The sequence below is a fragment of the Callorhinus ursinus genome, unplaced genomic scaffold, assembly GCF_003265705.2.
Source record: "Callorhinus ursinus isolate GAN/ISIS: 27379988/994484 unplaced genomic scaffold, GSC_fseal_2.0 scaffold61, whole genome shotgun sequence".
Lineage (NCBI taxonomy): Eukaryota > Metazoa > Chordata > Mammalia > Carnivora > Otariidae > Callorhinus > Callorhinus ursinus.
In genome coordinates, this window is record NW_027397123.1 from 782130 (window position 1) to 804702 (window position 22573).

General features: G+C 55.7%; 2 protein-coding genes, 1 long non-coding RNA gene and 1 other non-coding gene across 9 annotated transcripts; 3 read left to right on the forward strand and 1 right to left on the reverse strand.

The window, feature by feature from the left end:
• Positions 1-4975: 4975 nt before the first annotated feature.
• On the forward strand, positions 4976-7288 carry RPS16 (ribosomal protein S16). Its single transcript, XM_025854632.2, has 5 exons — positions 4976-5127; positions 5262-5363; positions 6679-6775; positions 6892-6939; positions 7079-7288. Exons 1-5 carry the CDS (start codon positions 5080-5082, stop codon positions 7222-7224), a joined length of 441 nt encoding a protein of 146 aa, XP_025710417.1. The 5' UTR covers positions 4976-5079; the 3' UTR covers positions 7225-7288.
• Positions 7289-9273: 1985 nt separating this feature from the next.
• On the reverse strand, positions 9274-21363 carry PLEKHG2 (pleckstrin homology and RhoGEF domain containing G2). 6 transcript variants are annotated; one of them, XM_073885104.1, is made up of 20 exons: positions 20567-21363; positions 19778-19904; positions 19363-19479; positions 18677-18945; positions 18499-18599; positions 17656-17722; positions 17473-17519; positions 17087-17237; positions 16647-16784; positions 16248-16448; positions 15676-15768; positions 15498-15584; positions 15069-15102; positions 14876-14977; positions 14697-14744; positions 14356-14394; positions 14163-14179; positions 13881-14057; positions 12843-13770; positions 9274-12763 (listed from the first exon to the last, which is right to left on the reverse strand). In XM_073885104.1, exons 2-20 carry the CDS (start codon positions 19884-19886, stop codon positions 11172-11174), a joined length of 4317 nt encoding a protein of 1438 aa, XP_073741205.1. In that variant the 5' UTR covers positions 19887-19904; positions 20567-21363; the 3' UTR covers positions 9274-11171. The 6 variants fall into 6 exon arrangements, with proteins under 6 accessions (XP_073741205.1, XP_073741203.1, XP_073741204.1 ...); XM_073885102.1 differs by having other exon boundaries at positions 18677-18948; XM_073885103.1 differs by having other exon boundaries at positions 18677-18948; positions 19778-19907.
• Positions 20911-22168, forward strand: LOC141371209 (uncharacterized). Its single transcript, XR_012375972.1, has 3 exons — positions 20911-21049; positions 21544-21724; positions 21843-22168. It is a non-coding gene; the product is annotated as an uncharacterized lncRNA (long non-coding RNA).
• Positions 21707-21799, forward strand: TRNAI-UAU (transfer RNA isoleucine (anticodon UAU)). The gene is given in 2 exon segments: positions 21707-21744; positions 21764-21799. It is a non-coding gene; the product is annotated as a tRNA-Ile (tRNA).
• Positions 22169-22573: the final 405 nt, after the last annotated feature.

The following is a 22573-nucleotide window of genomic DNA, read 5'->3' on the forward strand; positions in this document are numbered from 1 at the left end:
AAGAGGGGTTAAGGTACTCTCACTTTCATTCACCGACCAGCATTTCCAGCCAGGAATTCGTGCTTGAATTTACTAACGCGGTGTGCCAAGCCGTGAGGAGTCATGGAATGACCAAATAATAACGGATTAGCAAATAAGTCAGACTTTATCTCCTAGACCCCCTAAAACATTCTTAGGAGGTAAGTACCCCCATTTTGCCGACAAGGAAACTGAAGCTCAGAGAAATAAACTAACTGCACAGTGGCAGACCTAAGGCTCCTCCCCAAGTTTAGGTGACCCTGAAAATCCTTGTTTTCCTTTACAAATCCCTAAGTTTAAATCAATGTGAATTTACATATTAGTAATTATTTGTCTGACGGTGGCAAAGAGGACCGGGCATGAGAGAGAGATAAGAAAAATGAATCTGATGAAGGGGACAACAGATCAGAAACTTTTAAAACACATTGCTAAAATTTCTTGCATAAGCATTGAGACACCTGGATTCAATTTACAGAAATTTAATATGCACCTAGTTTACAGGGTAGCATGGTGTGGTTGGGCAACCAGCTGGCTCGCAAGACCAGGAAATGACTATACCACAGGTGCATGTCTATATAAGCACACACTCCCTGATCCAACAATCCCAGACTGAAACCAAGACAGACTGGGGAGGGGTTGTCGCTAACAGCAGCTCTTCAAAATAGGATTCCACATATAAAATGCCTATTGACATTGCTGTAGGAAGACATTTACTCCAGGAACAAGAAGGAACAGTAATTTCCTCCCCATAGAAAGTTCTTCCTTGGCGTATCAGTGGTTCTCAAGGCTCAACCCCAGCGGTACATAAGAAGACACAAGAAGAGAGCTATGCACAGTAGACCCAGAGTAGAAACAACGCAATATCCATCATGAGCACAGTGGATAAACAAATTGGGTGTGTCTATACAATGGAATAGTGGTAAACTGCTGCTATGCACATGAATGAATCTCAAAAACATCATGCCAAGTGAAAGAAGCCAGACACTAGGATAAATATATAATATATATAATACATATATCCATATTCTAATTCCATTCATATGAAACTTTAGAAAAAGCAAAACTGATCTATACAGACAGCAGATTAGTGGGTGTCTACGACTGGTGAAGATTGACTGGGAAGGGGCATGAGGGATGCTTTGGGGTGATGGAAATGTGGCTGTGTATACATTTGTCAGAACTCATTGAAATGTACACTTAAAATGTATGCTTTTTACTACATGCCAAATATACCTCAATGAAGTTGATTTTAAAACTATGATGTTCAGGATCCACCAGAGACCAATTATCAAAATCTCTGGATTGGGGCCTAGCCATCAGTATTACTTTAAATCTCTCCAGGTGGTAATTATTTGCAATCAGGGACTTGAGGTCCAAGACTCTCCCTGTCCTCTAGGGGTGGGATTCAGTTAGAAGACACCTGTGTCATGCTTTGTCCCTTCCTGGAAGAGGAGAGAGGAGTGAGTATCTGAGAAGGAGAATAGGGGCAAACGGGGGCCAGTTTATCTACCCCCCCATCCCAGGAGGTCAGAGACTTCAGGCTTCGGATCTTATTTTCCTCCTTCTCTCCTCTTCCCCTTGGCTCCTTGGGCTGCACATGAAGTCCTTTGGCCTAAAAGGAGAGGGAGAAGGCTTAGGACTCTAGCTGAGGCTAGAGACCAAGTCCTCTCTCCCTCTCTCCACCCAGCCTCTCCAGCAGTACCAGGGAGTCTGTGTCCTCCCAGGCTCATGCTGAGGGCCGGTGCCGAGCACAGGCCCCCTGTAATAACTCCAAGAGTTTGGCCAGAAAGAGAGGGACAGGTCTCTGGGGATGTCCTTCACAGGGTGGACAAGGGCCCTGGCCAGTCACCCACAGCCGGGACCCCAGTGCATCCAGTAGACGCTGCAGCCGGAACACGGCAATCCCCAAGGATGGGCCCTCTTCAAACTGGATCACGGACAGCTCCAGCCGGAAGCACCCTAGAGTCTCAGCAGGACACACCTGTGGGAACAGAGTGACTTGGTGTCTCTGGGCAAGGGTCTGAACCCAAATCCCCAACCCTGGGGTTTCTGAACCATGGCCTAGGATAAGCCCCTTCACCTCTTTGGCCCTCAGTTTCCTCATCCGTAAAACAGAACTCTGAAGAATTCCTACCTTCAGGGCTGACACTAGCCTATACCTAGAAAATGACACTGCTTTCTTAAAACACTTGGAAGTGCTTGTTAGAACAAGGTACATTACTGCTATCTACCAGAAATTGACAAATATGTCCAGGGTGTGAATACTGCCCTTGTTGATGCGGCATCCTTGTGCAATATACATTCTTCACATCCATATGCGGTGGCCCTATCTACCTCATAGGGTCAGTGTGAAGAGTAAATAAGTAAATAACCAACTCTTGGTTTCGGCTCGGGTCATGATCTCAGGGTCCTGGGATTGAGCTCTGCGTTGGGCTCCCCACTCAGTGGGGAATCTGCTTGGGATTCTCTCTCTCCTTCTCCCTCTCCCCACTGCTTGTGTGTATGTGCTCTCTGTCTCTCAAATAAATAAATAAATCTTAAAAAAACAATAGGTGTTGGAGACAGCAGTGAACAAACCATATTTGTGAAGGCTGGGAGTTGGGTCAGCAGCTGGACAGCCAGAACACCAGCCCCATTGCCTCCTGCCCCCAACATATGTTCTGAGCCTAGTGGATTCTCCCTAAACTTCCAAGGTCCAGTAAGGAGCTAATGAAATACTCACCGAGAGATCATCTGGGGTGTAGAGAGTGCCCTCGTTTTTGTTTCCCTATAATTTGGGGCAGGCAGAAGAATCAGATCTTGGAGGGGAGAGCCTGACCCTTCCTCAAACATGCCCTCCCACCCCCTCCCTGCCTGTCTGCTGTCTTTCCCCTCCCTCCTCCTCACCAGCATCTTCATTATGGCAACTAGAAAGTAGAAAGGCTCCCGAGGACAGAGAGGTGATCCTAGGCCTCCCAAGGGCCGTACCAGGAGGAGGATGGTCCAGAGAGGCCACACAGGCACCCTGCCCACCCCCCAGGCTTTCTCTGGTCCCAGCCCAGCGTCCTGGAAGCAACAAGTACAGAGAGACAGAGCAGGTTAGAAGACTGAAGTGTTTTGACCCCTTCCTGCCCAGCTCTACTCAACCCACAGATACTCAGGGAATGTTCTCCAAGAGCCCCAGCGGAAGATGGTCACCCTACAGTAGGGAGGGTCCAGGTCAGAGGGTTCCCTGACACCTTTCCCCCACCACCCACAGGAAGATATAAGACTCAGCAAGGGCAGGAGGATCAGCCCAGAGAGATTGGAGGATTTGGGGAAGTCCCGTCCCACCCCCCTCCCCCAACAGGTCCATAAGGTAGTACAGAATGTGTGAGAGTATGTGAATCCTGTGGCCTGTCTTCTCATCGGAAAACACCCCTGCTAGACTTTATCTGTGTTTGCAGGTGCATATTTGGGGGTCTTTGCTCTCCTTTCTACTTCTATTTCTGTATCAGGTATTTCCATATTTCAAATATCTTGGAATCTCCATGCTTCCCTGTACCTGTCCGTCTTCTTTCTCTGAGGGCTGGCCTCTCTGCCTCCGAATCGCCGTCACTTGTGTTTTCTGGGTCCATCTGTAATTGACCCTGTGTCTGTCTTCTTTCTCCTCTTCTTCATTGGCCCCTTCTTTGTCTCTCTCCATGTGTGCCTGTCTCTCTTGTGCTGTGTATCGGTCTGTGTCCCCCCAGGTCAGCCTCTGGGTGCTCCCTCCCTCCACCTCTCCCCTCTCTCACCCTTTTGGAGCTGGACTCTGGGCTTGAGGATCCTCCCTCCTGCCACAGACCCACCCACCAACCTCCACCCCCTCTCTCCACCTTCCAGGCACAAGGTAAGTCACCACCACCCTTTGAACCTTGGACCTCTGACTCAGTGCTGCCAGAGAAACGAAGCAACCAACCGTGGGCTCTCTGCGGCTCTGAGAGAGAAGCCTTTTGCCTGGGAAGGGAGTATGCTGAGTGTGGGGGAGCAGAGGGGCAACTCAATCCTGAGGTTCCTCAGATGGGATGGGCGGATGCTGGGGATGGAGAATTCTGGGGGCGGGGAGGAGCCTGGAGAGTAGGGTGATTTGCCGGAGGAAATGAAGAGATGATTTGAAGGACCCTGGAGAAAGAGGGATTCTAGGGTAGGGACCCTGAAGGGGGGGCATTCTGGGGGGAGGGTCTCTAAGGAGTGGAGAATCGAGGGGAAGCCAGTTGCTGGGAAGAGGAGGCTCTGAAGGGAAAGGAATTCTCAGGAAATGTAGATTTGGAAGGAGGGGGCTCCGAAAGCGAGAGAGATTTTGTGAAAGGGGATTCTAACGGGGCTGTTCTGGGAAAGGTGGATTGCGTGCAGAAGTAGATTCTGGGGCTCTTGAGTGGAGGAGGATTCAGGGAAAGAGGAAGTCTGGGTGAGGGCTCCGAGGAGGGGGATTCTGGGAGGAGGAGACTCTAAAAGGAAGGAAATTCTGGTGGAAGATGGATTCTGGGCGAGGGGCGCTAAAAGGAAAGATTCTGGGAGAGGACTCTCGGAGGGGGTGGGTTCTGAATCCTGAATCTGGAAATCCTGCCTGACTTCCTGCTGTGGATTCTGATGGAGGATGATTTGGGGAGAAGGGTGTCTAGAGGGCAGGATGGAGTCTACAGAGGAGGACGACCAGTGCACGGGGTAAAAGGAGGCTCTGCGGAGGAGGGTGAGACTTGATCGTTGGGTGGAGGAAGATTATTAAAGAGCCGAAATGCAAATGAACCGGCGGTGACCAACGAGGACCGAGAATGTGAAGAACAGCCCGCCCTCATCCTTCCGCGATTGCACCCAGCGCACCTCAGGTCCCGCCCCTTCCACTCCCAGGTCCCGCCTCCTCCGGTTCTGGGAACCCCCCCCCCTTCCCGCCGCTCTTCCGAAGTCTCGCCCTCTGGCTGCAATATGAGCCGTAAAGCGCTCTCCCGTCGCGACACAGCACCCAAAGCGCCTGCGCAGACCCTGAAAAGCGGCCGGGGTGGCCCCGCATGTTCCTTTTCCGGTTGCGGCACCGCGCGGTGAGGAGTTCTTACGTTCGCAGCCATGCCGTCCAAGGGTCCTCTGCAGTCCGTGCAGGTCTTCGGACGCAAGGTAGGCTGGGTGCCCGATCGGAGGGGCGGAGGGAGGCCGGGGTCTTCAGGGGCCTACGGGCAGGTTCTGGGGTCGATCTGGGATCCGGGGGCCGAAGCTCACGTGGCTCCGCTGTTTTTTCTCGCTTTCCGCAGAAGACGGCCACAGCCGTGGCGCACTGCAAACGCGGCAACGGCCTCATCAAGGTGAATGGGCGGCCCCTGGAGATGATCGAGCCTCGCACGCTGCAATATAAGGTGCTGGCATTGAGGGTGGGCGATTGGGTTGAGTGGAGGGCGAGAGAGAGAGAGAGAGAGAGAGAGTTAAATGGGTTCCTGGGATTCCTTGGTCTTGGAAGCTGAGGAATCTGGTATCAGCAATGGGATGTTTAGAAGCTGAGTTGGGGACAGAAAAAAGGGTCTTTGGAGATGGAGCTGGATTTTCGGGGGGCTCAGATACTGTGATAAGAGCGGACAGTGAAAACGTGCAGATTAAAAGGGTGCTTTCAAAATTGGGACATTTGGAACCCCAGTCATTTGGGGACTGAAGGATAAGGGGAGCTTGTGCGGCTTGGTTTCTTGTAGTAGGTTAATGGGGGATGTGTGTCGTATTTACAGTCTAAAGTGTCTTTTCCATCCTAGAGTATACACTCTCTGAGGACAGAAATCAACTGGTTTGTTAAAACTTGTGTCTAAAAAGTAGAATTTGGACATTGTAGGTGCTTAATAATCAAATATTGGAAGAACACGAACAGAATTTGGGTTTGTCGTGCTTTGCTGTGAAAGGGGTTCCTCCCCTGCCAGTTTTGGCCTCAGTTTCTTGAGCTCAGAATGGAAAGAGCAGGGTTTGTTTTTTGCCTCTTTTACCTGTGTTGTTATTTGAGGCAAGTAACTTCATTTTTCTCCCTTGGGTTCATTTATAAAAGGGGGATAATTTTCTGTCTTGAAGGACTGTTTTGAGGATAGATTAGTTTGTCGGTGTAAGCTTCTTAGTGCGTATGAGAACACATTCTTTAAAGTGCGTTGCTTTTAGTTTATTTTTATTTTTTTTAATTTTAGTGTACTCGAAATGCAACGTTAGTTTCTGGTGTGCAAGGTATTAATAAAAGTCTGTCACCTTTCTGACTCTGAAAAACAACACTGTTGCAGGTTTAGTTAGAATTTAATATGACAATGTCTGGGATCCCTTTGCATTGCAGACATCAAACGTTGTGGTTTATTCTTACTGATTGTCATTTATACAAAGGTTTTGTTTGTGTAGTTTACGTTGAGTGCTGGGGACACAGCGGTGATCCAGTTATCCCCAGGCCCTGCCTTCATAGAGCTCCCAGTCCAGTGGAGAAGACAGACTGGACTCAGTACCAGGCCCTGCCACAACATAGTCCGGGCTGGGATGGGGGAGCCCAGAGAAGGCTTCCGCCTGGGTGGAAGGATCAGCCTAGGCTTGGGGGAGGTGGAGGTGAATGTGGGGATCTGTGAGCTGAGACCTAAAGTAGGTAAAACAAAAGCATCAAGGCTCACTCAGCTGCCCGGGTTGTGATCTAAAATCCTGTCATGTCCCCTGTTCCTCCAGCTACTGGAACCTGTTCTGCTTCTGGGCAAGGAGCGATTTGCCGGGGTGGACATCCGAGTCCGAGTGAAGGGTGGTGGTCACGTGGCCCAGATTTATGGTGAGTCCCAGGAACTGGGCACGTGGGGGTGGGGAGGTGACAATTGAGAGCAGGGCCCTACTCTTGGGCCTTCACAAAGCTGAGAACACTCTCTCGTGCATGTATTTCCCTCACAGCAATCCGCCAGTCCATCTCCAAAGCCCTGGTGGCCTATTACCAGAAATGTGAGTGAGAATGGCTCCTTCCCGATGGGTGGGTGGGTGGGTGGGTGGCAAGTGGAGGACCAGCCCCCCGTCTTTAGCCTGAGCGACTAGGAGGGCGCTTCCATGGCTACCTCAGTCTTCACTCTCTTTTCATTCCCAGACGTGGATGAGGCTTCCAAGAAGGAGATCAAAGACATCCTCATCCAATACGACCGGACCCTGCTGGTAGCTGATCCCCGGCGCTGCGAATCCAAAAAGTTTGGCGGTCCTGGTGCCCGTGCTCGCTACCAGAAATCCTACCGATAAGCCTATCGTGAGGATGAGGGTTCATCTTTATAATAAACAATTGTCACGGGACTTAACGGTTTCAGAGATTGTGCTTTGGTCGTTTGTGGTGGGTCTTGGACTAAAACGAATGCAAAAAAACACCCCAGCCCAATGCCAGTCTGGATCGTAAGCCTTTCCAGAAGACGCCACTCCAGGGTCAGTGTGGATGGGTGGGAGAGGCAGGTGGGAGCAGGCCTGCTCCCAGTCTCCCTGCACCTCCAATAGAGTCCAGTGTGTGGGCACAGTGGAAGCCAAGTGGGCCATTGGTTGTGTGAGGTGTCCTTTTGAGTTTGTCTTTTTTCAGTCCCTTTGCTGCTCTTGTAATGGCGTGTCAAGGAGGAGCGGTAGAAACGTGTACGATCCGTAAACTTGAATATGAAGACAGGAGAAACCTCCTGGGTGCATTCTGAAGTCAACCACTAAGGGCCGCGCCTGGATTGGAAAGGAATTTTTCCTAGTGCCAACCTGTAGGGAGACAGGCTTGGGATGTGGGGAAGGGGTGGGATTTCCCCCGATTCATCTTTCAGGATGTCAATACTCCCTCCTGGGAAAAGGTCCTGGTTGCACTCATGGTGGTGACTGTCCTTACAGGACTCAGAACGTGTGTCTAAGGACTTGTTCATCTGTCGTGCGTGCCGTGTAGTAAGAGCCAACATGTAGTGGGCTCTCAGTTGCTACTCATGGGCTACACAGGACATTTCCCTCGTCGAAGAAGGTTCTGTGGGACAGCACTGGTTTATGTGTATAGGGAAGTAAAGTGTTGCTTGTGGATTCAGTTACCTTTGGTCCTCTCCCCTACCCCCCACCCTTTGCATTTTTGCAGGAAGCCAGTGAGCTTCATTGAGTGGAAAGGGCATCTCCGCCCACATTAGCCTTGCAGCTACCTGGATACCTCAGCCATCTGTCCCCAGGTGGGGGCCCACACCACTCCCCCCTGCTGCTGGGGGTACTGGCAAGAACGTTGTAAGGCAGTTCGACATTGATGGAGAAGGGAAAGCTTTACAAATTATATTTATATATATATATAAATTATATATATATGTATATATATATATAAAGGGACTTGAAATTTATTGTCCAGTTGCCCTTTTTGTATCTGCTCCACTCAATACATTAGCCATATGTGGCTGCCGTACTGGGCTGCACAGATGAGGGAACATTTCCATTGTGAGGAACATTCTGCAGGACCACATGGATCTACAGAAAGTATACATGGATAGTGCTTCTTACAGATGGACAGTGGGGTTGATTGGCACCAGTTAGGTCCCCAGCTAAGCATTGTTCCTGTGAGGTTGGTGGCAGGCAGATGTCTAGATGTTAGGTAAGGAAATTAGCCTAGTGGCCACATAACTGCAGCTCACCTAGTTCTGCATTGGAGATGTAGTTAATGGGTTAAGGGTTTGGCTGGCATTAACCTAAATGTCCCAAAGAAGGCAGCAGGGCACTACCCTCCCACTTTGAGCCCATTTGAACTCTGACTAAGGAAGGCTGGGCTAACTTAACAGTGGGCAGACTAGTGGACCAGCAAGGAAGGTGTTCCTGAGAAGGTGTCAGCTAGGGCTGTGTAGGAGAGCTAGGAGTCGTTTGGCAGATGGGAGTCATGGAGTCCAGGGGCAGGGGTCAGGAGGGGCCGAAGCAAGCCTGGTGTCCATGGTTCTCCATGGTTCGGAGACCCCCCCCCTTTTCTGAGGCTCCTGGCTCCCTGCCAGAGGCACAGCTGGGATGCATCTTGCATCTGGAAAGGCGGAGGGGGCTCGCCTCTCCTTCCCCACTTGAGGCTTTGGAGTAGACGGCCCCTTTCTCCCTCCCAGCCGCCTCCTCAAATACCGGGAATTCCGGCGCCACTGGGAGCCCAGGCCAGGCTGAGAACTTTCCTTCAGCTGGGAATGTGCAGCTGGGGGTGGAGGAGGGGAGGGCAACCTCAGTCTTGACCTCTGGGAGGCTGAAGTGGAGCGGGCCCAGGCAGAGGAGTCCGGCTCGGCCCCGGCCCTGCTGTATAGCCCAGTAACCATCCAATAAATAACTAAATAGAAGCCAGCAGCTAACATTTATTGAGCCAGGCCTTGTTTTGGCTACCTCACTCAGCCAAGAATCACCCAGGGCCCTTGAGGCACTAGGTTATAAGCCTTATTCCAGAGGGAAGTGGTTCTTGAACTGTGCCTGGCACAGGATAAACATTTACCAGTATGGACCCCAGCTAGGCTGTGTGGATCTGAGTTCCAACTCTGCCCCTTCCTAGCTGTGACTGGGCAAATCCCTTACTCTGTCCTGTTTGCTCATCTCTAAAATGAGGATCAGAAACCATCCTCACGTGCCTTTTAGGGACATTTGAGAGGATTCAAAGTGAATGGGTTCACATAAAGTAAGTGCTGTGCAGTTAGTACTCAATAAATGTCCACTTAGCTGATTGTTAAAACTTCAGATTCCTAGGCTCCCGCCCTGGAAGTTCTGATTCCGTAGGTTGGAACTAGATCCTGGATCCTGGGGGATCTGTTAGTTGAAGTGCCCCGGTGAGTCAGAGGCTCAAATACATTTGGGAAATGAGGCTGTGCTCGCTGAATTTTTACAATGATCTTACAGGGCAGGTACTGTTGTAGTTTTTCAGCTGGCACAGTTGAGGAAACCCAGACTCAGAGGGAGGTCATATGCCAACCAGAAAAGTCAGGATTTGAATTCAGCTATGACACGGTGGTGCCTCAGGGAATTCCAGGAAAAATTAAATAAGACAATGTGCTAAGTACAAGAGGTTTAGAGTTCAATGAATGAAGCTAGTATTACCAAAGAAACCGCTTAAATTATGCTACTTGCCCCACATGCCACTGCTGGGAAGGGGCAGAATGATGATAACATAAAAGCCTTTGTCTCTGACCTGAATTTCTTTCTTGGGGGCGGGGGCATGCCGAGGCACTGGAGAGGTCCCAAACTAGAGCGAGGGGGTAGAAAAGATCTGATGTGTGTAGGTGGGCACAAGAATTGGGACATTCATGTGTTGGGGAGTGAGAAATCAGATGTGGAACAGACTTTTCCAGAATCCCAAACCCAATTGACTCTGGTGTTAGTGTGGAACAATCTCAGAAATTCTGTAGCACCAGGACCCAGAAGAATCTGATTAAGGAGGGATGGATGGAGAGATCAAAATGGTTGGATGGATGGATGGTAGAGAACGTTGGGTGGTTGTGCTGATGCATTAGATGGTTGAGTGAATGAGATGTACGAATGGGTAAAGGGGGACATATGAACACGGATGAATGCAGAGGATTAGCTGGACAAAATGGACGGGTGGGATAATGGAGGAATGGACTGATGGAAGAACGGGCAGGATGATGAATGGATGAATAGGGTAGAGTTGACTAAACCACGGCATCTGGATCGGAAGATGGGATAGGTAGCCAGGCAGATGGACACACAGCTGAAGGCTAGACATAGAGACGGCCGGACAGATGAGATGCTAGGACGCATGAGCTGGATAAATTGCTAAGGGAATGGACTTCTAAGTCTGCCTGGAACCAAGCTGCTTAACTTGGCTTTCCTGGATGGCATCAAGTAGTTCATAAACTCTCTACAAGCAAACACCAAATCGTAATGGGTGGTTGTCGGTAATTCTCAAGTTTGCCTCCCGTTTTCAGAACCGCTGATTCATGCTGTGTCCGGCCTTCGCATTCATTGTCTTCCCCCCACTGCCTCCAGAATGGGAAAAGATACATAACTTCATAATATTAACAAAATATTAATGACATCCCCTTCCCCATCCCTGCTGAGTTAATCAAAGTAAGTAAAAAGGACCATTCGCCAAAGCAGCTTCCAGGAGTTGGAAAGCTGCAGCAATTTCTACACCTGTGCTCAGTGTCTGGACTTCTGGGTGAAGTTCTGAGGGTCTGTGGCATCTGGCTGAAGTCCTTGCTTTTCAAGAAGCCCGGTATCCTGGCTCACATGTGGAAAGGGGCATCAGGAGCTCCCTGAGCCCTGCGAAGGCCCACAGATTCCTGGGCAGGGGCCAAGAGAGCAGGGTGGTTCAACCTGACCTGGGCCTTGGCTGGCCGAAGCCGCCCGCCACCCCCGACCTGGATGTTGACCGTGGTGGCATAGCTGAGCCTCCGGGCTGGGGGAGGTGGGGGCTGGGGCTGGGGTGGGGGTGAAGGGGCCCGTGATGCGGGGGCAGAGGAGGACCAGGAACCCCGGGAGGCCAAGGGAGCTTCTCCCCCAGGCCCTTGCCGCCGAGCCAGGCTCTGGCTGATGTACGAGGCTGCCAGGTATCTTGAGAGGGCAGCTGCGTTGGGGCCCAGGAGTTGCCGGGTTGGAGGAGGGGGACTGTGGGGTGGGGTCAACTCTGAAGACTCTGACCTGGTGACAGGAGAGGCCAAGTGGCGTCCTGGTTTGGACAAAACCACGGTGGTCTGACCTGGGGTGGATAATAGGCCCTGAATGTCCTGAGAGCTTCTTTGCTCAGGCCAAAGTGTTGCAGGCGGACCACGGACGTCAGGGAGGCTCTTCTGCTCCAATAAAGGTGTAAGTTTTTGGACCTGAAGGTCTGTGAAGCTTTGTTCCTGAAGCAAAGGTGCAGCAGACGGACCCTGGATGTCTGGGAGGCCTCCCTGCTTGGGCAAAGGTGGGAGGGCCTGGACTTGGGTGTCCGGGAGGCCCGGCCGCTGGGGCAAAGGCGTGGCGGCTGGAACATTCGGGTCCTGGGGCAAAGACAGTGGGGTGTTGGCTGGGATCCAACGGTCTAGGCAGCTTCCGTGTGCAGGCAAGGCTGAGGTGCCCAGAAGCTGAATGTCTGAGGGGTCTTGGGGCAAAGACACTGGGGTGTTGGCTGGGATCTGATGGCTTGGGGGGCCTTCCCAGACAGGTGGAGGTGAAGTACCCGGAACCAGAACGTCCGGGAGGTCATGTTGCAAGGGCAGTGCAGTGCTGCCTGGGATCGGATGGTCCAGGCTGCTTCCGTGCTTACGCTCCACGTTGACGGCTTGATCGCAAACACCGGCTGGAAACGGAGCATCCCTGGAACCTCCTTGCTTAGCTAACGGGGTACCGGTCGGGCTCTGGCTACATAGGGGGCCTTCTTGCTCGGGCACAGTAGCGGTGGCTAAGACCGTGACATCAGAACAGCGCCCCTGCCTGGGCAGAGCTGGGCTGGTTGGAACCTGGGCGTCCACACGGCCTTTCTGCTCAAGCAAAGGAGCGGTAGCTGGAAGTTGGATTTCCAGGTGGTCTTCTGGGTCAGGCAAAGCTGTAGCCGGCGCCCGCACATCTGGGGGGTCTTCCTGCCGGGGCAAGGCTGTGGTGGCTGTAGCCACATTCTGTATATTCCTGGGGCCTCCTTGCTCGGGCACAGGGGTAGCGGTGGCGTCAGGCAAAGTTGAAACATGGAGACCCCGGCCATCCAGGCTGCCTCCCTGCTTAGACAACGGTGTGGCGGCGTGAGCCCGGGTGGCAGGACCCAGGGGGACAGACTCCTGGGCACAGGTCAGCGGGAAGGCCAGCTCACATACCAGCACGTGTCCAAAGGCAGGCAGGGGCCCTGTGTGCACAGAAAGAAGAGAGTCAGGACCGAGGCCTCCGTCTGGGCCGTCTCTGCCGACCACACACGCGGACCTCACCTGGCTCGGCCTGCTCTTGGGGCAGGCGGGGGGACAGCTGTGGCTGCGCCAGAGCGCGGGGCCGGCGGCGGGGGGCATTGGCTGACGCCCGGGTCTCGGCCCGCTGCATCTGCTGGATCCGCTCGCTGTAGAGCCGGGCTAACTCTCGCACGCGGGAAGCTGCCCTCTCGGAACTCGGGGCTGCAGCCTTCCCGCTCCCGCCGCCTCCGCCCAGATCCGAGTCTTCCAGGATCAGCAGCGGCTCTGGGAAACCTGGCCGGGCCAGCTGCCCTTGCTCCAGGGCCTGCCAGGCGCTCCGGATCTCTGAACAAGAGCGGAATTCCAACCCATCCGGGAATCCCTGATCTCGGGGGACATCCTGGGGCTGGAAGTCTGGGAACGGTTCCCCTTCTTCAGCCTCCTCCCGCCCTGCCCTGCCGCCGGAGGAGGGTTCTCCCCGTTTTGCCGAGCTGCCTCCGGGGACCAGTTCTTTCCTGGCGGCTAAAGCCTCATCGGGCCGCCGCAGAGGTCCCTGGAGCCATGAGTCACAGGGAAGGGCGGGGGCACCGGCGAGACTAGGAATGTCCGGGACACTAGGTATGGCTGGAAGGCAGGGCATTTCAAAAACACTGGAAATGTCAGAGAGACTGGGAAGGCGGGGAATCTTGGGAATTTCAGACAGGCCGGGAATTTCAGGGAGGCTGGGTGCGTCTGGACTTCTGCTAAAGCCGGGAACGTCGCGAGTTTCAGCCGCGCTGGAACTTTCGAGTCCTTCCAGGACGTGGAGTGGGGAAGGCCCCCGTTCGTCCATTTCTAGCTCCTCCTCCTCCTCCTCTTCTGAAGAGTCCCGGCTGGGCAGGGCTTGGAATGTGAGGGTTTCACTGTTGCCCGGCACCTGGGAGTCTCCGGGGAACGTGGGAATGTCATGGGGGGATGGCTGCAGTGGGCACTGTGCAAGAGGCCAAAGATGTCAGGGCGGGCTGGCCCTCCTGAGCCCCCGGAGCTGTGCCCGCCCCAGCCGACAGCCCCAAGCACACCATAATGTGATGCCCAGCTCACCCCTGGATCCCGGAGGCCTCTTTGGTTCAACAGTTCCAGGATCTCTTCAGTGATGGAGGTCCCGGAGGGTTCCAGCGTGGGGGGTCCAGGGTCCTCCAGGTCCTCAGGGGGTCCAGAAGCCGGCACTGGTGGCTGAGGCTCTATGGGGGGGTAGAGCTCCCCCTCACTGCCAGCATGCTGTGAGCAAGGAGAGAAGATGGAGGGCAGGAGTCCAGGGCTCCATCCCTTTCTCCCAGACCCAGGAGTCCAGGTCCCCAGGCCCTGTCCTAGGGTGTTTCTTACCTTGAGTCTAGGCTTAGCTGGGGATGGAGAGATGAGAAAGAAACAAGAATAAGATGTGGGAACAAGGTCATTCCTGACAGCTGATGAGCTGCCCGTCACCCCGCCCCCATGCACACGGGGGACATCCCCTGGGAAGGGACAGCCAGACAGACAAGACGGGGCTGGACCTGGCTGGGCTACAGCGGTCACTTACCGTTCTGTGGAAATGTAACATACGGGTCCTTCACTGGCTCTGGGGAGAAGACACAATGATGTCAAGAACCCAGGTCCCGGGCGCCTGGGTGGCTCAGTTGGTTAAGCAACTGCCTTCGGCTCAGGTCATGATCCTGGAGTCCCCGGATCGAGTCCCGCATCGGGCTCCCTGCTCAGCAGGGAGTCTGCTTCTCCCTCTGGCCCTCCCCCCCCATCTCATGTGCTTTCTCTCTCATTCTCTCTGTCTCTCAAATAAATAAATAAAATCTTTAAAAAAAAAAAAAAAAAAGAACCCAGGTCCCATCACATTCTCTCGTCAACTCTTAGGTGGAGGACACTCACCAGACTGTCTGCGGCCACGGCGAGTAGCAGAGGGTCCTGGAGACGGGGCTGTGGGGGAGGGAGATGAGAAGGCCATGAGGCGCCCAGCTCCAGGCTCCCGAAGGAGGAGAAGTCTGGGGGGACAGTTCCTGGGAGAGAAACCGGGGGGTGGGGAGAGAAGCTCAGGGTTCCATCTTTACCTGTGTTCCTTCGTCCAGGGGTGAAACTTCTAGCATCCCGAGGATGGGGAGACCCAAGCGGGGGTGTCAGGGGCTCTGGGATAGGCTTACTTTTAGGAGCACCTATGGGAGAAATTTGGAACCCAATAACCTACTTTTCCTTGGGAGTAATGCCTCTACTTCCACATCCTCCCGACCCAAGGCCCCAACTCACAGTGCAGACTGTTTTCAAGGAGAACTTGTTTGGCCTGAAAGAGACAAGGGTGAGGGTTGCATGGCGGGGGGGGGCGAGGGGGGCCTGTCTCTGAGCACCCCGGTCACAGTCCCATTAATGGGTGCTGTACGCGTGAGGCACGTCACGTGACTGATGATTATGAGTAATCCCCCCAACTCCGCGGGGTCGGTGCTGATTCCTCCAGGCGAGGAAACAGAGACCAGAGAGGTTGCCCTACTGGCCCGAAGTCACAGAGCAGGGACATGGTAAAGCTGGCAACCTAACTCTTCAAACGCAGGCAACCTAACTCTGCAATTTATTGATCACGGTCTAAGAGGGTCCCCCTGTCCTCAGGGTCTTGTGGGGCTATGGGGGTGAGGGGTGGTCCTCCAGCACGCTCAAGGCTGACGGATATGGCAGGAGCCATACCTTGGCAGGGATGGAGGCGGGGTGGTTCTCAAAGAAGAGGCGCTGGAGACAGTGAATCCACAGTCTCTTCTCTTCTTGGTTCTTGGCCTAGGGGTGGGACAGGGGTGGAATCGGGAGCTGGGTGTGAGGTCTAGAGGCTGAGGGGAGCCCTGACCACCCAGCCCCACCTTGCACCCACCTGGAGCAGGTGCCTGTGTTTGGGAATAGTCAGATCGGACACCTTGAACCCTAGAGGGTCTCGAGGACTCTCGCTCACACTCAGGTTGCAGCACTGAATAAGGGGGGCAGGGGGAACAGAAAGGGGCAGCAAGCTCAGAGCTTAGACTCAGCAGTGTGCCCCTTGCATGAATCTGGGCTTAGGAACCCTCTAGAAAGACGTGCCCCGTAAGGTTGCATGATGGGTCCCCTTTCCCCCTGTTGAGCCTCCCCACCAGGCCTGGCTCTGCTCCCCCTCACCAGCCCCTCGCCTTCATCTGGATCAAGAAGATGTGCTCCCCTCATGAAGACGGCTGCCTGGTGGGCAAATCCAGGCCGCCCCCCTCCCCAGGCCCTCACCTGCATCCTGCTGGCCTCACCCCTCATTAAACCTCATGCCCTATCCTTGGACTCAAGAAAACACGGCCCTTTTGAGCTGGGTGGTCCCTCCTTTGCAGACCCCGCCCCCGGCCCTCCCTGTAGGTACACAGGTATAGGTATACACGAGAAACCTTGCGGGGGACACTCTGGCCTCACCCCCAACCCTGAACTCACAAAGATGTGGCCCTTGTAGGTGTACTCCGGTCCCCGGCGCTTGGCCACGAGCAGCATCCGTGAGAACAGAAAGAGCAGCCGCTCGCCCCCTCGAAGTCGGGGGCCGCCCCCTCCGCCGCCTCGGAACGCGCCCTCTAGCACCAGCTCCCCAAAAGCACTGAGCTCCGGGCCAGTCCAGCCGCCCAGCCGCCGCTGCACTTCCTGCCGGGACCCCGCCAGGTGCGAAAAGCACCGAAGTGCACACACACCAAGACAGGAAGTGCACACACACCAAGACAGGGGCGTCAGCCACAGGGCGGTGCTGTCCCAGCCCGCCCTCGGAGGCTGATCGCCCCCACCAGAGGCCCTCCTGCCCCCTGCCCCCAACCAGCAGCCGGCCGCCCGCCCCCCTGGGCTCACCTGGAGGCGAGCGGCGTGCTCCTGCTTGCGTTTCATGTCGTTGATGTACCAGGCGACCGCGGTCATGGACACGATGGCCTCTTCCACCATCTCGCGGCCCCCCGCACCCGGGCCCTCTGCCCAGTGCTTGCCTAGCTCCTGCCAGGCAGCCACCAGGCACCCAGGGAGGGGACAGAAACAAGAGTAAGAATGATAATGACAGGAGACAGAGAAAAAGAAAAAGGTAGGGACAGAAATGGTGACCCAGACGAGAGAGACACACGGGCAGAGACAGAAAGTCGCATCAGCTGGGACCAGTCCCCACTGGCTGCAAGCCCCTGCCCCAAATGCTGTCCCAGCTTCTAGGGACTTGTCCTAGGTCCACCCTCCAGACATCCCACCAGGTGGTCGACGGACAGGACCTTGCCCTCCCCGAGCAGTCCCCCAGGGCCACAGCCCACCTGCAGCAGCAGATGGTACTTGAGGATCCGCTGAACAGGTTTCAGCAGGAAGCTCTGCAGGGGCAGTGAGTGGCGGAGCTGGGCCTGGCGCTCCTGCAACCACAGGGCTGCAGGCGGGGACAGCGACAGCTCCCGGAGCAGGGCTAGGGAGCTGGGGGCATAGCACAGGTCAGGGGGGCTGGTGGCCCCACGCGGGCGGGGCTGGGAGAGGGCCGGGAGTGGCGGGGCGGGCGGGGCGGGCGGTCAAGGGCAGCTCAGGGAGAGGTCAGTTACTGTCACAGTCTGGCAGGGGTTGGAGCTGGATGGGTCGAGGTGGAGGGAGGCTGGCTGGCACAGCAACTCAGTGGACAAGGCCTGGGGCCCAGCAGGGGCTCCTCAGCCCTCACCTCGGGTAGTTCATGCAGTACAACGTGTAGATGTCAAAATCCTCACTCTGCGGGTGACACGGGAGTCAGAGAGACCTGAGGTCCCACCTCCCCGGAGGGCCCCCCTCCGGCCTAGCCCAGGCCTGCTCCCCATCCCCCCAGCCCCAGCCCCCCCCAAGACTGAGCGCCCTCACCCCAACTCACCCTCTGCACGAAACACTCGGCAATGCCCCCCGCGCTGCGGCTGCCCTCCAGGTCTTCCAGGAGCTCGCTGTGAGGGAGAGAGGGTGGTGAGGGACTGCCCCATCCCCACAGCCCCGTGGAAGGACTCCAGGAGGTCTGGGGCCTTGGTGGCAGCCAGGATCTCTCAAGGGGCCACCACATCCAAAGGGAGTCTTCTGACTCCAACCTGGGAGGTCACAACCTGCTCAGACTTTGTCCACGGACAGCATCCCATTCCCTCGCTCAAAATCAGCTGGGGTGGGGTGGGGGGGCAGTGTCTTGTGATATGAGCCAGGGAGAAGGGTGTCATGACCCTCAGAGCTGTGATGATCTTTGGATCCTATTGCGATCCTGAGATCTTGTCATGCTTTCTCCCATCTCCTGCAATAATCTGAAGATCTCGTGAACACACCCGGAGGGGTCATGATCCTTGGACCCCAGCATCCTCCTCCCTGGGTGCCACTGGCCAGCCATCTGGTTTATCGGGAGCTGAGGGGGTTCCCAGGCCGAGATGGTCACACGAATGCTCACACTGGCGTGATCTTCAGCCCCATGAGAGCCCCGACTTCATCGTGACCGCAGACCTGACAGAGCGCTGAGATCCATCCCACTACTTAGACCTCATCTGGGTTCTCAGGCTCCCATCCATCTCACTCTTCACCACTCTGGTTCCTCGTTCCCCGTCACGATCCCTGCCCCGTGTCACCACACCCCAGGTGCCAGCCTGGGCAGGGCACTGCGGCGCTCCAAAGTTTGGGTTAGGATATAGCCCCCCGCCCCTGACCCTACCGACTGGTGCCCCTGCCCATCTCTCCCGCCTCTGACCTGCTGAACTCGTAGATGTCCTCGATGTTGGCAAACAGTATGCCCACCTGCTCCGCGCTCAGCCCTAGGACCCCACCATCCAGCAGAGGGCCCAGGTAGTCCTGTGGGGATGACTGGGGTTATGGGGGTGGAGGGCCGGCTCGGGGTCCCACTGTGCTCAGGTGCTGGCCTGCCTCACCTCCACGATGCTGCGAAGGTCCCGGACATAGGCCCGCTCTGTCTCCACGATCTCTCGCGCCACTCGCTCCAGCCTCGAGGGTTTGGCCGAACCCGGGGTCCCCACGGGTGACAGATGCAGGCGGATGGGGGGCCCTGGAAGGGGCTCTGGCCTGGATGCTGAGCAGACTGGGGTGGGCCCTGGAGCCGGGTCCCCCTCAGAGCCCACCGTGCTCAGGGATGTGGAGCTCCCAGAACCTCGGGGGGAGGCCATGGCAGGGGCTGCAGGGGCTGCTGCGGGTGTGGAGCAGGAGATCAGGGGGTCTCCCCAACTGAGTGAGTGCTCTTGGCCGTACACTCACCCACACCAGGTCACTATCTTTACCCCGGGCTCCCGTCTCCTCTCCCCACTGCGCTGCCCAGGTCCTGTCCAGTCCTCTCCCATCAGGGTCTGCTCTGATCCACCTCCATGTATCAGTCTGGGAGATCTTTAATAATTTGCCCATTTGACCCCGTCACTCCAAGTACAACCCCTTCATGTCCTCAGGATAAAGTCCAAACTCCTCAGATGCACAGGGCCCTATGCAACGTGGCCATTCAAGTCCTTTCCACTCTGCTCTCTTCCCACAGCCACACCACTTCTCACGCTCCGGACTCCAGTCCTGTTCAACTGCTTTCAGTTACTTAAGAAAAACCAGTCCCTCTCACCTCTGCTCTCACACTGTTCCCTCCGTGTGGAATGAATACTCTTCGTTGCTTTCCCCAACTCATTCCTCCTCCTCTTTGAATTCTGTTTAGACGTCCCCTCCTGCACGAAGCTGTCCGCTGCGCAACCGGACTAGACTCCCACAGTGAGGGGATGGGGCTTTCTCCACCCCCCACCCCAACCCTGTCCCAGCCCTGACCATTCTACCCTGGGTTTCCCCCTCTGGACTGTCAGCATCCGGGGATGGTGCCATCTGCCCCAGCTGACCTGGAGCTCTGTGTAGGCAGGGCTGGGACTGTCTCAGTCACCCTGTGTTGCTAGCACTGCCCAGCACGGGGGCCAGTCATGGAGGCCTGCACAGTGCCTCGACTGAAGGAACCAATGCCCAGCGGACCCCACCCTCCCTTGCACGCTCACCTGTCTGGGTCTCACACACAGCTGCACAGTCACACACTTCACCGGTGGGGCCACGGCCAAGGCTAGGGCTGGGTTTGGACAGGCTCGGTCCACGGGCTCCCTCGGGCATGGCTGAGTGGCTCAGCGGCTGCTTCAGAAAGATCCCCGTCTCGGCTATCAGGACCCCATCGGCCTCCCCCGCCGCCCACACGCCCAGATTAGGCCAGAGAATTAGGAGCGCGGTGTAAACCCAGGAGGGACCCCCCTGTGAGTAACTAATGGGGCAGACGGAGGCACAGTGATAGAAACAGGGGCACAAGGGGAGATAACACGGAGAAAAAGATGGAAAGGTTGAGACAAAGAAGAGTGAAGCTGGGGAGTCTGGTCCGTCTGGGGCCGGAGGCTCAGGGATCCTGGGAACGTTTGGGCTCTGGCTGGAGCCGAGGGCGAGGGGCAGGGCTGGGAAAAGCCGTGGGCGGGAGGCCGCGGGGTCCCAGGGGAGGGCGGAGGAGGCTGGGGGACCGGATGCCAGGGTCCTGCAGACGGCTCCCTCCCCCCGCCCAGGGCTGCGAGTTGGGGCGCTGGCCCTGAGCCCTCGACCCCCCTCCCCCCCTCCAGCCAGTCCCTCCGCGATCCGCTTACTGTCCCCACAGCCGCGGCCCGGGTCCCCAACGCCTTCCCACACCCCTCCAGACCCAAACTCCCGCCGGCGCCTCCGCTCGCCCCCCGCCGGCACGCCCCCTCATTGTTCAGCGGCTGCGGCGCCGCCCCCTCCCCCAGCCCGTCGGGGCCCCTCGCCTCCCCCCTCACCTCCCAGGGAGTCTCCAGCCCCGAACCGAGGCTGCTCGATTCTTATTCGACCCTAGCACGGTCCCCGGGGAGGCGCACAGCCGGACTCCTGGGTCTCTGCAAGCCAGGGGCGTGAACTTGGGGTTCGCAGGCTCCGGGAATCAGAATCCGGGGTCTCTCGGAGAATGGGATGCAGCGGTCCGAATTTCTTGGTCCTCTAAATGAGGATGCTGGGAGTCCCGACTCCTGGGTCTCAGATGGGGCGCTGGGGACCCAAACTCCTGAATCTTCTAGATATGGCCGTGGGGCGACAGGATTCCTGAGTTCCCCTAACTCTTGGAGCAGAGATTAAACCATCTTCAGGCGGGAGCGCAGGGGAGTCCCAAATTCCTGGGTCCCCTTGAAGTAGTGGGCGTTTCAGCCCCAAACAGAACTGGCTGGGGCGCTAGGAGTCCGTATGCCGAGTTCGGATATCTGGGCTCGGATATCTGGGAACCCTTGGAGGTAAATCACCGGTCTGGGATCCCAAGTTCTTTAAACCCGGGTGCAGGAAGCTCGGCCTCCAGGATCGCTCGGACTCCCGGCTCCTCCAGGAGGGGGCGCTGGGCACCTGGATATCTGCGTTCCTTTAGCCTGCGCTTTGGGGTCTCTCAGGGCGCGGTGCAGAGACTCGCGACTCCGGAGTCCACGACTTTGGACCCCTCAGGCTCTGGGATGGGTATCACGGGGCTCTGACGGCGGCGGCGCCACATCTGTGGCGGGAGAGTCCGGTCCCAGCTGTGAGGCGGGGGGCGGTCGCCTGGGGCTTCCCCCTCCCCCCAGTCGCCCGGGCTCATATCCTGTTCCCGCCCGCGGGGGGGAGGGGCTGCCTTCCGGCCAGGCAGCCGGTAAAGGGTTAAGACCCCTCCCCCCGCATTCTGAATATTCATGAGAAGGCGAGCCGCGGGCAGGCTACACCCCCACATTCCAAACGCCTCTCAGACTTTTCCCTTTTACAGCAAGGGCCTTCGGGGCGTGAGAATCCGGAACTGGCAGCGCACTTTCTCCCATTGGTCAGCCAAAACACTCTTATTTGCATATGCAGCAAAAGGCGGAGCTGTCCGGCGAGGTCACGTGGCCTAGAACGACTGAAGGACTTCGCGACGGGAGGGTGCGGCCGGAGCTCCAGTGGCGCAATCGGTTAGCGCGCGGTACTTATACGACAGTGCGAGCGGAGCGATGCCGAGGTTGTGAGTTCGATCCTCACCTGGAGCATCTTTTTCCTCTTATCCTCTTTTTATAAATTTATGTATCTTAGAAACCGACCAAAACATCTACATCATCACCTAGAGAAATGAACGTTTCGATCTTCGGAGTTTTCGGGCTGGAACTCCTGGAACTCTGACAACCGCCCTGCAGAGCGTTCTGTATTGTGGGGGGGTGCCGTTTCCACCCGGGCCGCCAGAGGGTGGTGTCGCCTCTTAAATGCCCGAGCGTTTAATTGGGTCTGCAAATCTCAGTTTTAAGACTTCTGTAGATGTGCCGGGTCCTCTGCAAACTGTATGGCACTGCCTCTTTCTCCATCTTTCCCGTGTTGGGTTCCCCCCCCCAGATATAATTGTCATATAACACCGTATTAGTCAGTCCAGGGTATACAACATGATTCAATATATGTGTAAATTGTGAAATGATTACTAGAAGTTCAGTTACCATCAATCACATCACATAGTTGCTATTTTTTTCCTCCCGCGTTTTGGAGTTTACTCTCTCTTTTCCTCCCTTTTTCTGAACTGATTTGTTTCTTTCAACAAATGCTGAACATCCACTCTGTGACTGACTCCTGTTTAGGATTTAGGCATGAGTGATGCAGCAATGACAAGACAAAGTCCCTGCCACTGAGGATTTCACATTCCAGTGGGAGAGGCAGGTTTCTATAAGCATGAAAACTACATTTTATATGCTAGGTGATGGTGGTGAATGTCATGGAAGAAGTAGAGCAAAGTAGGAAGGATGAGGGTGTCAGAGCTTCAGTGTGGGTTGTAATAGTAA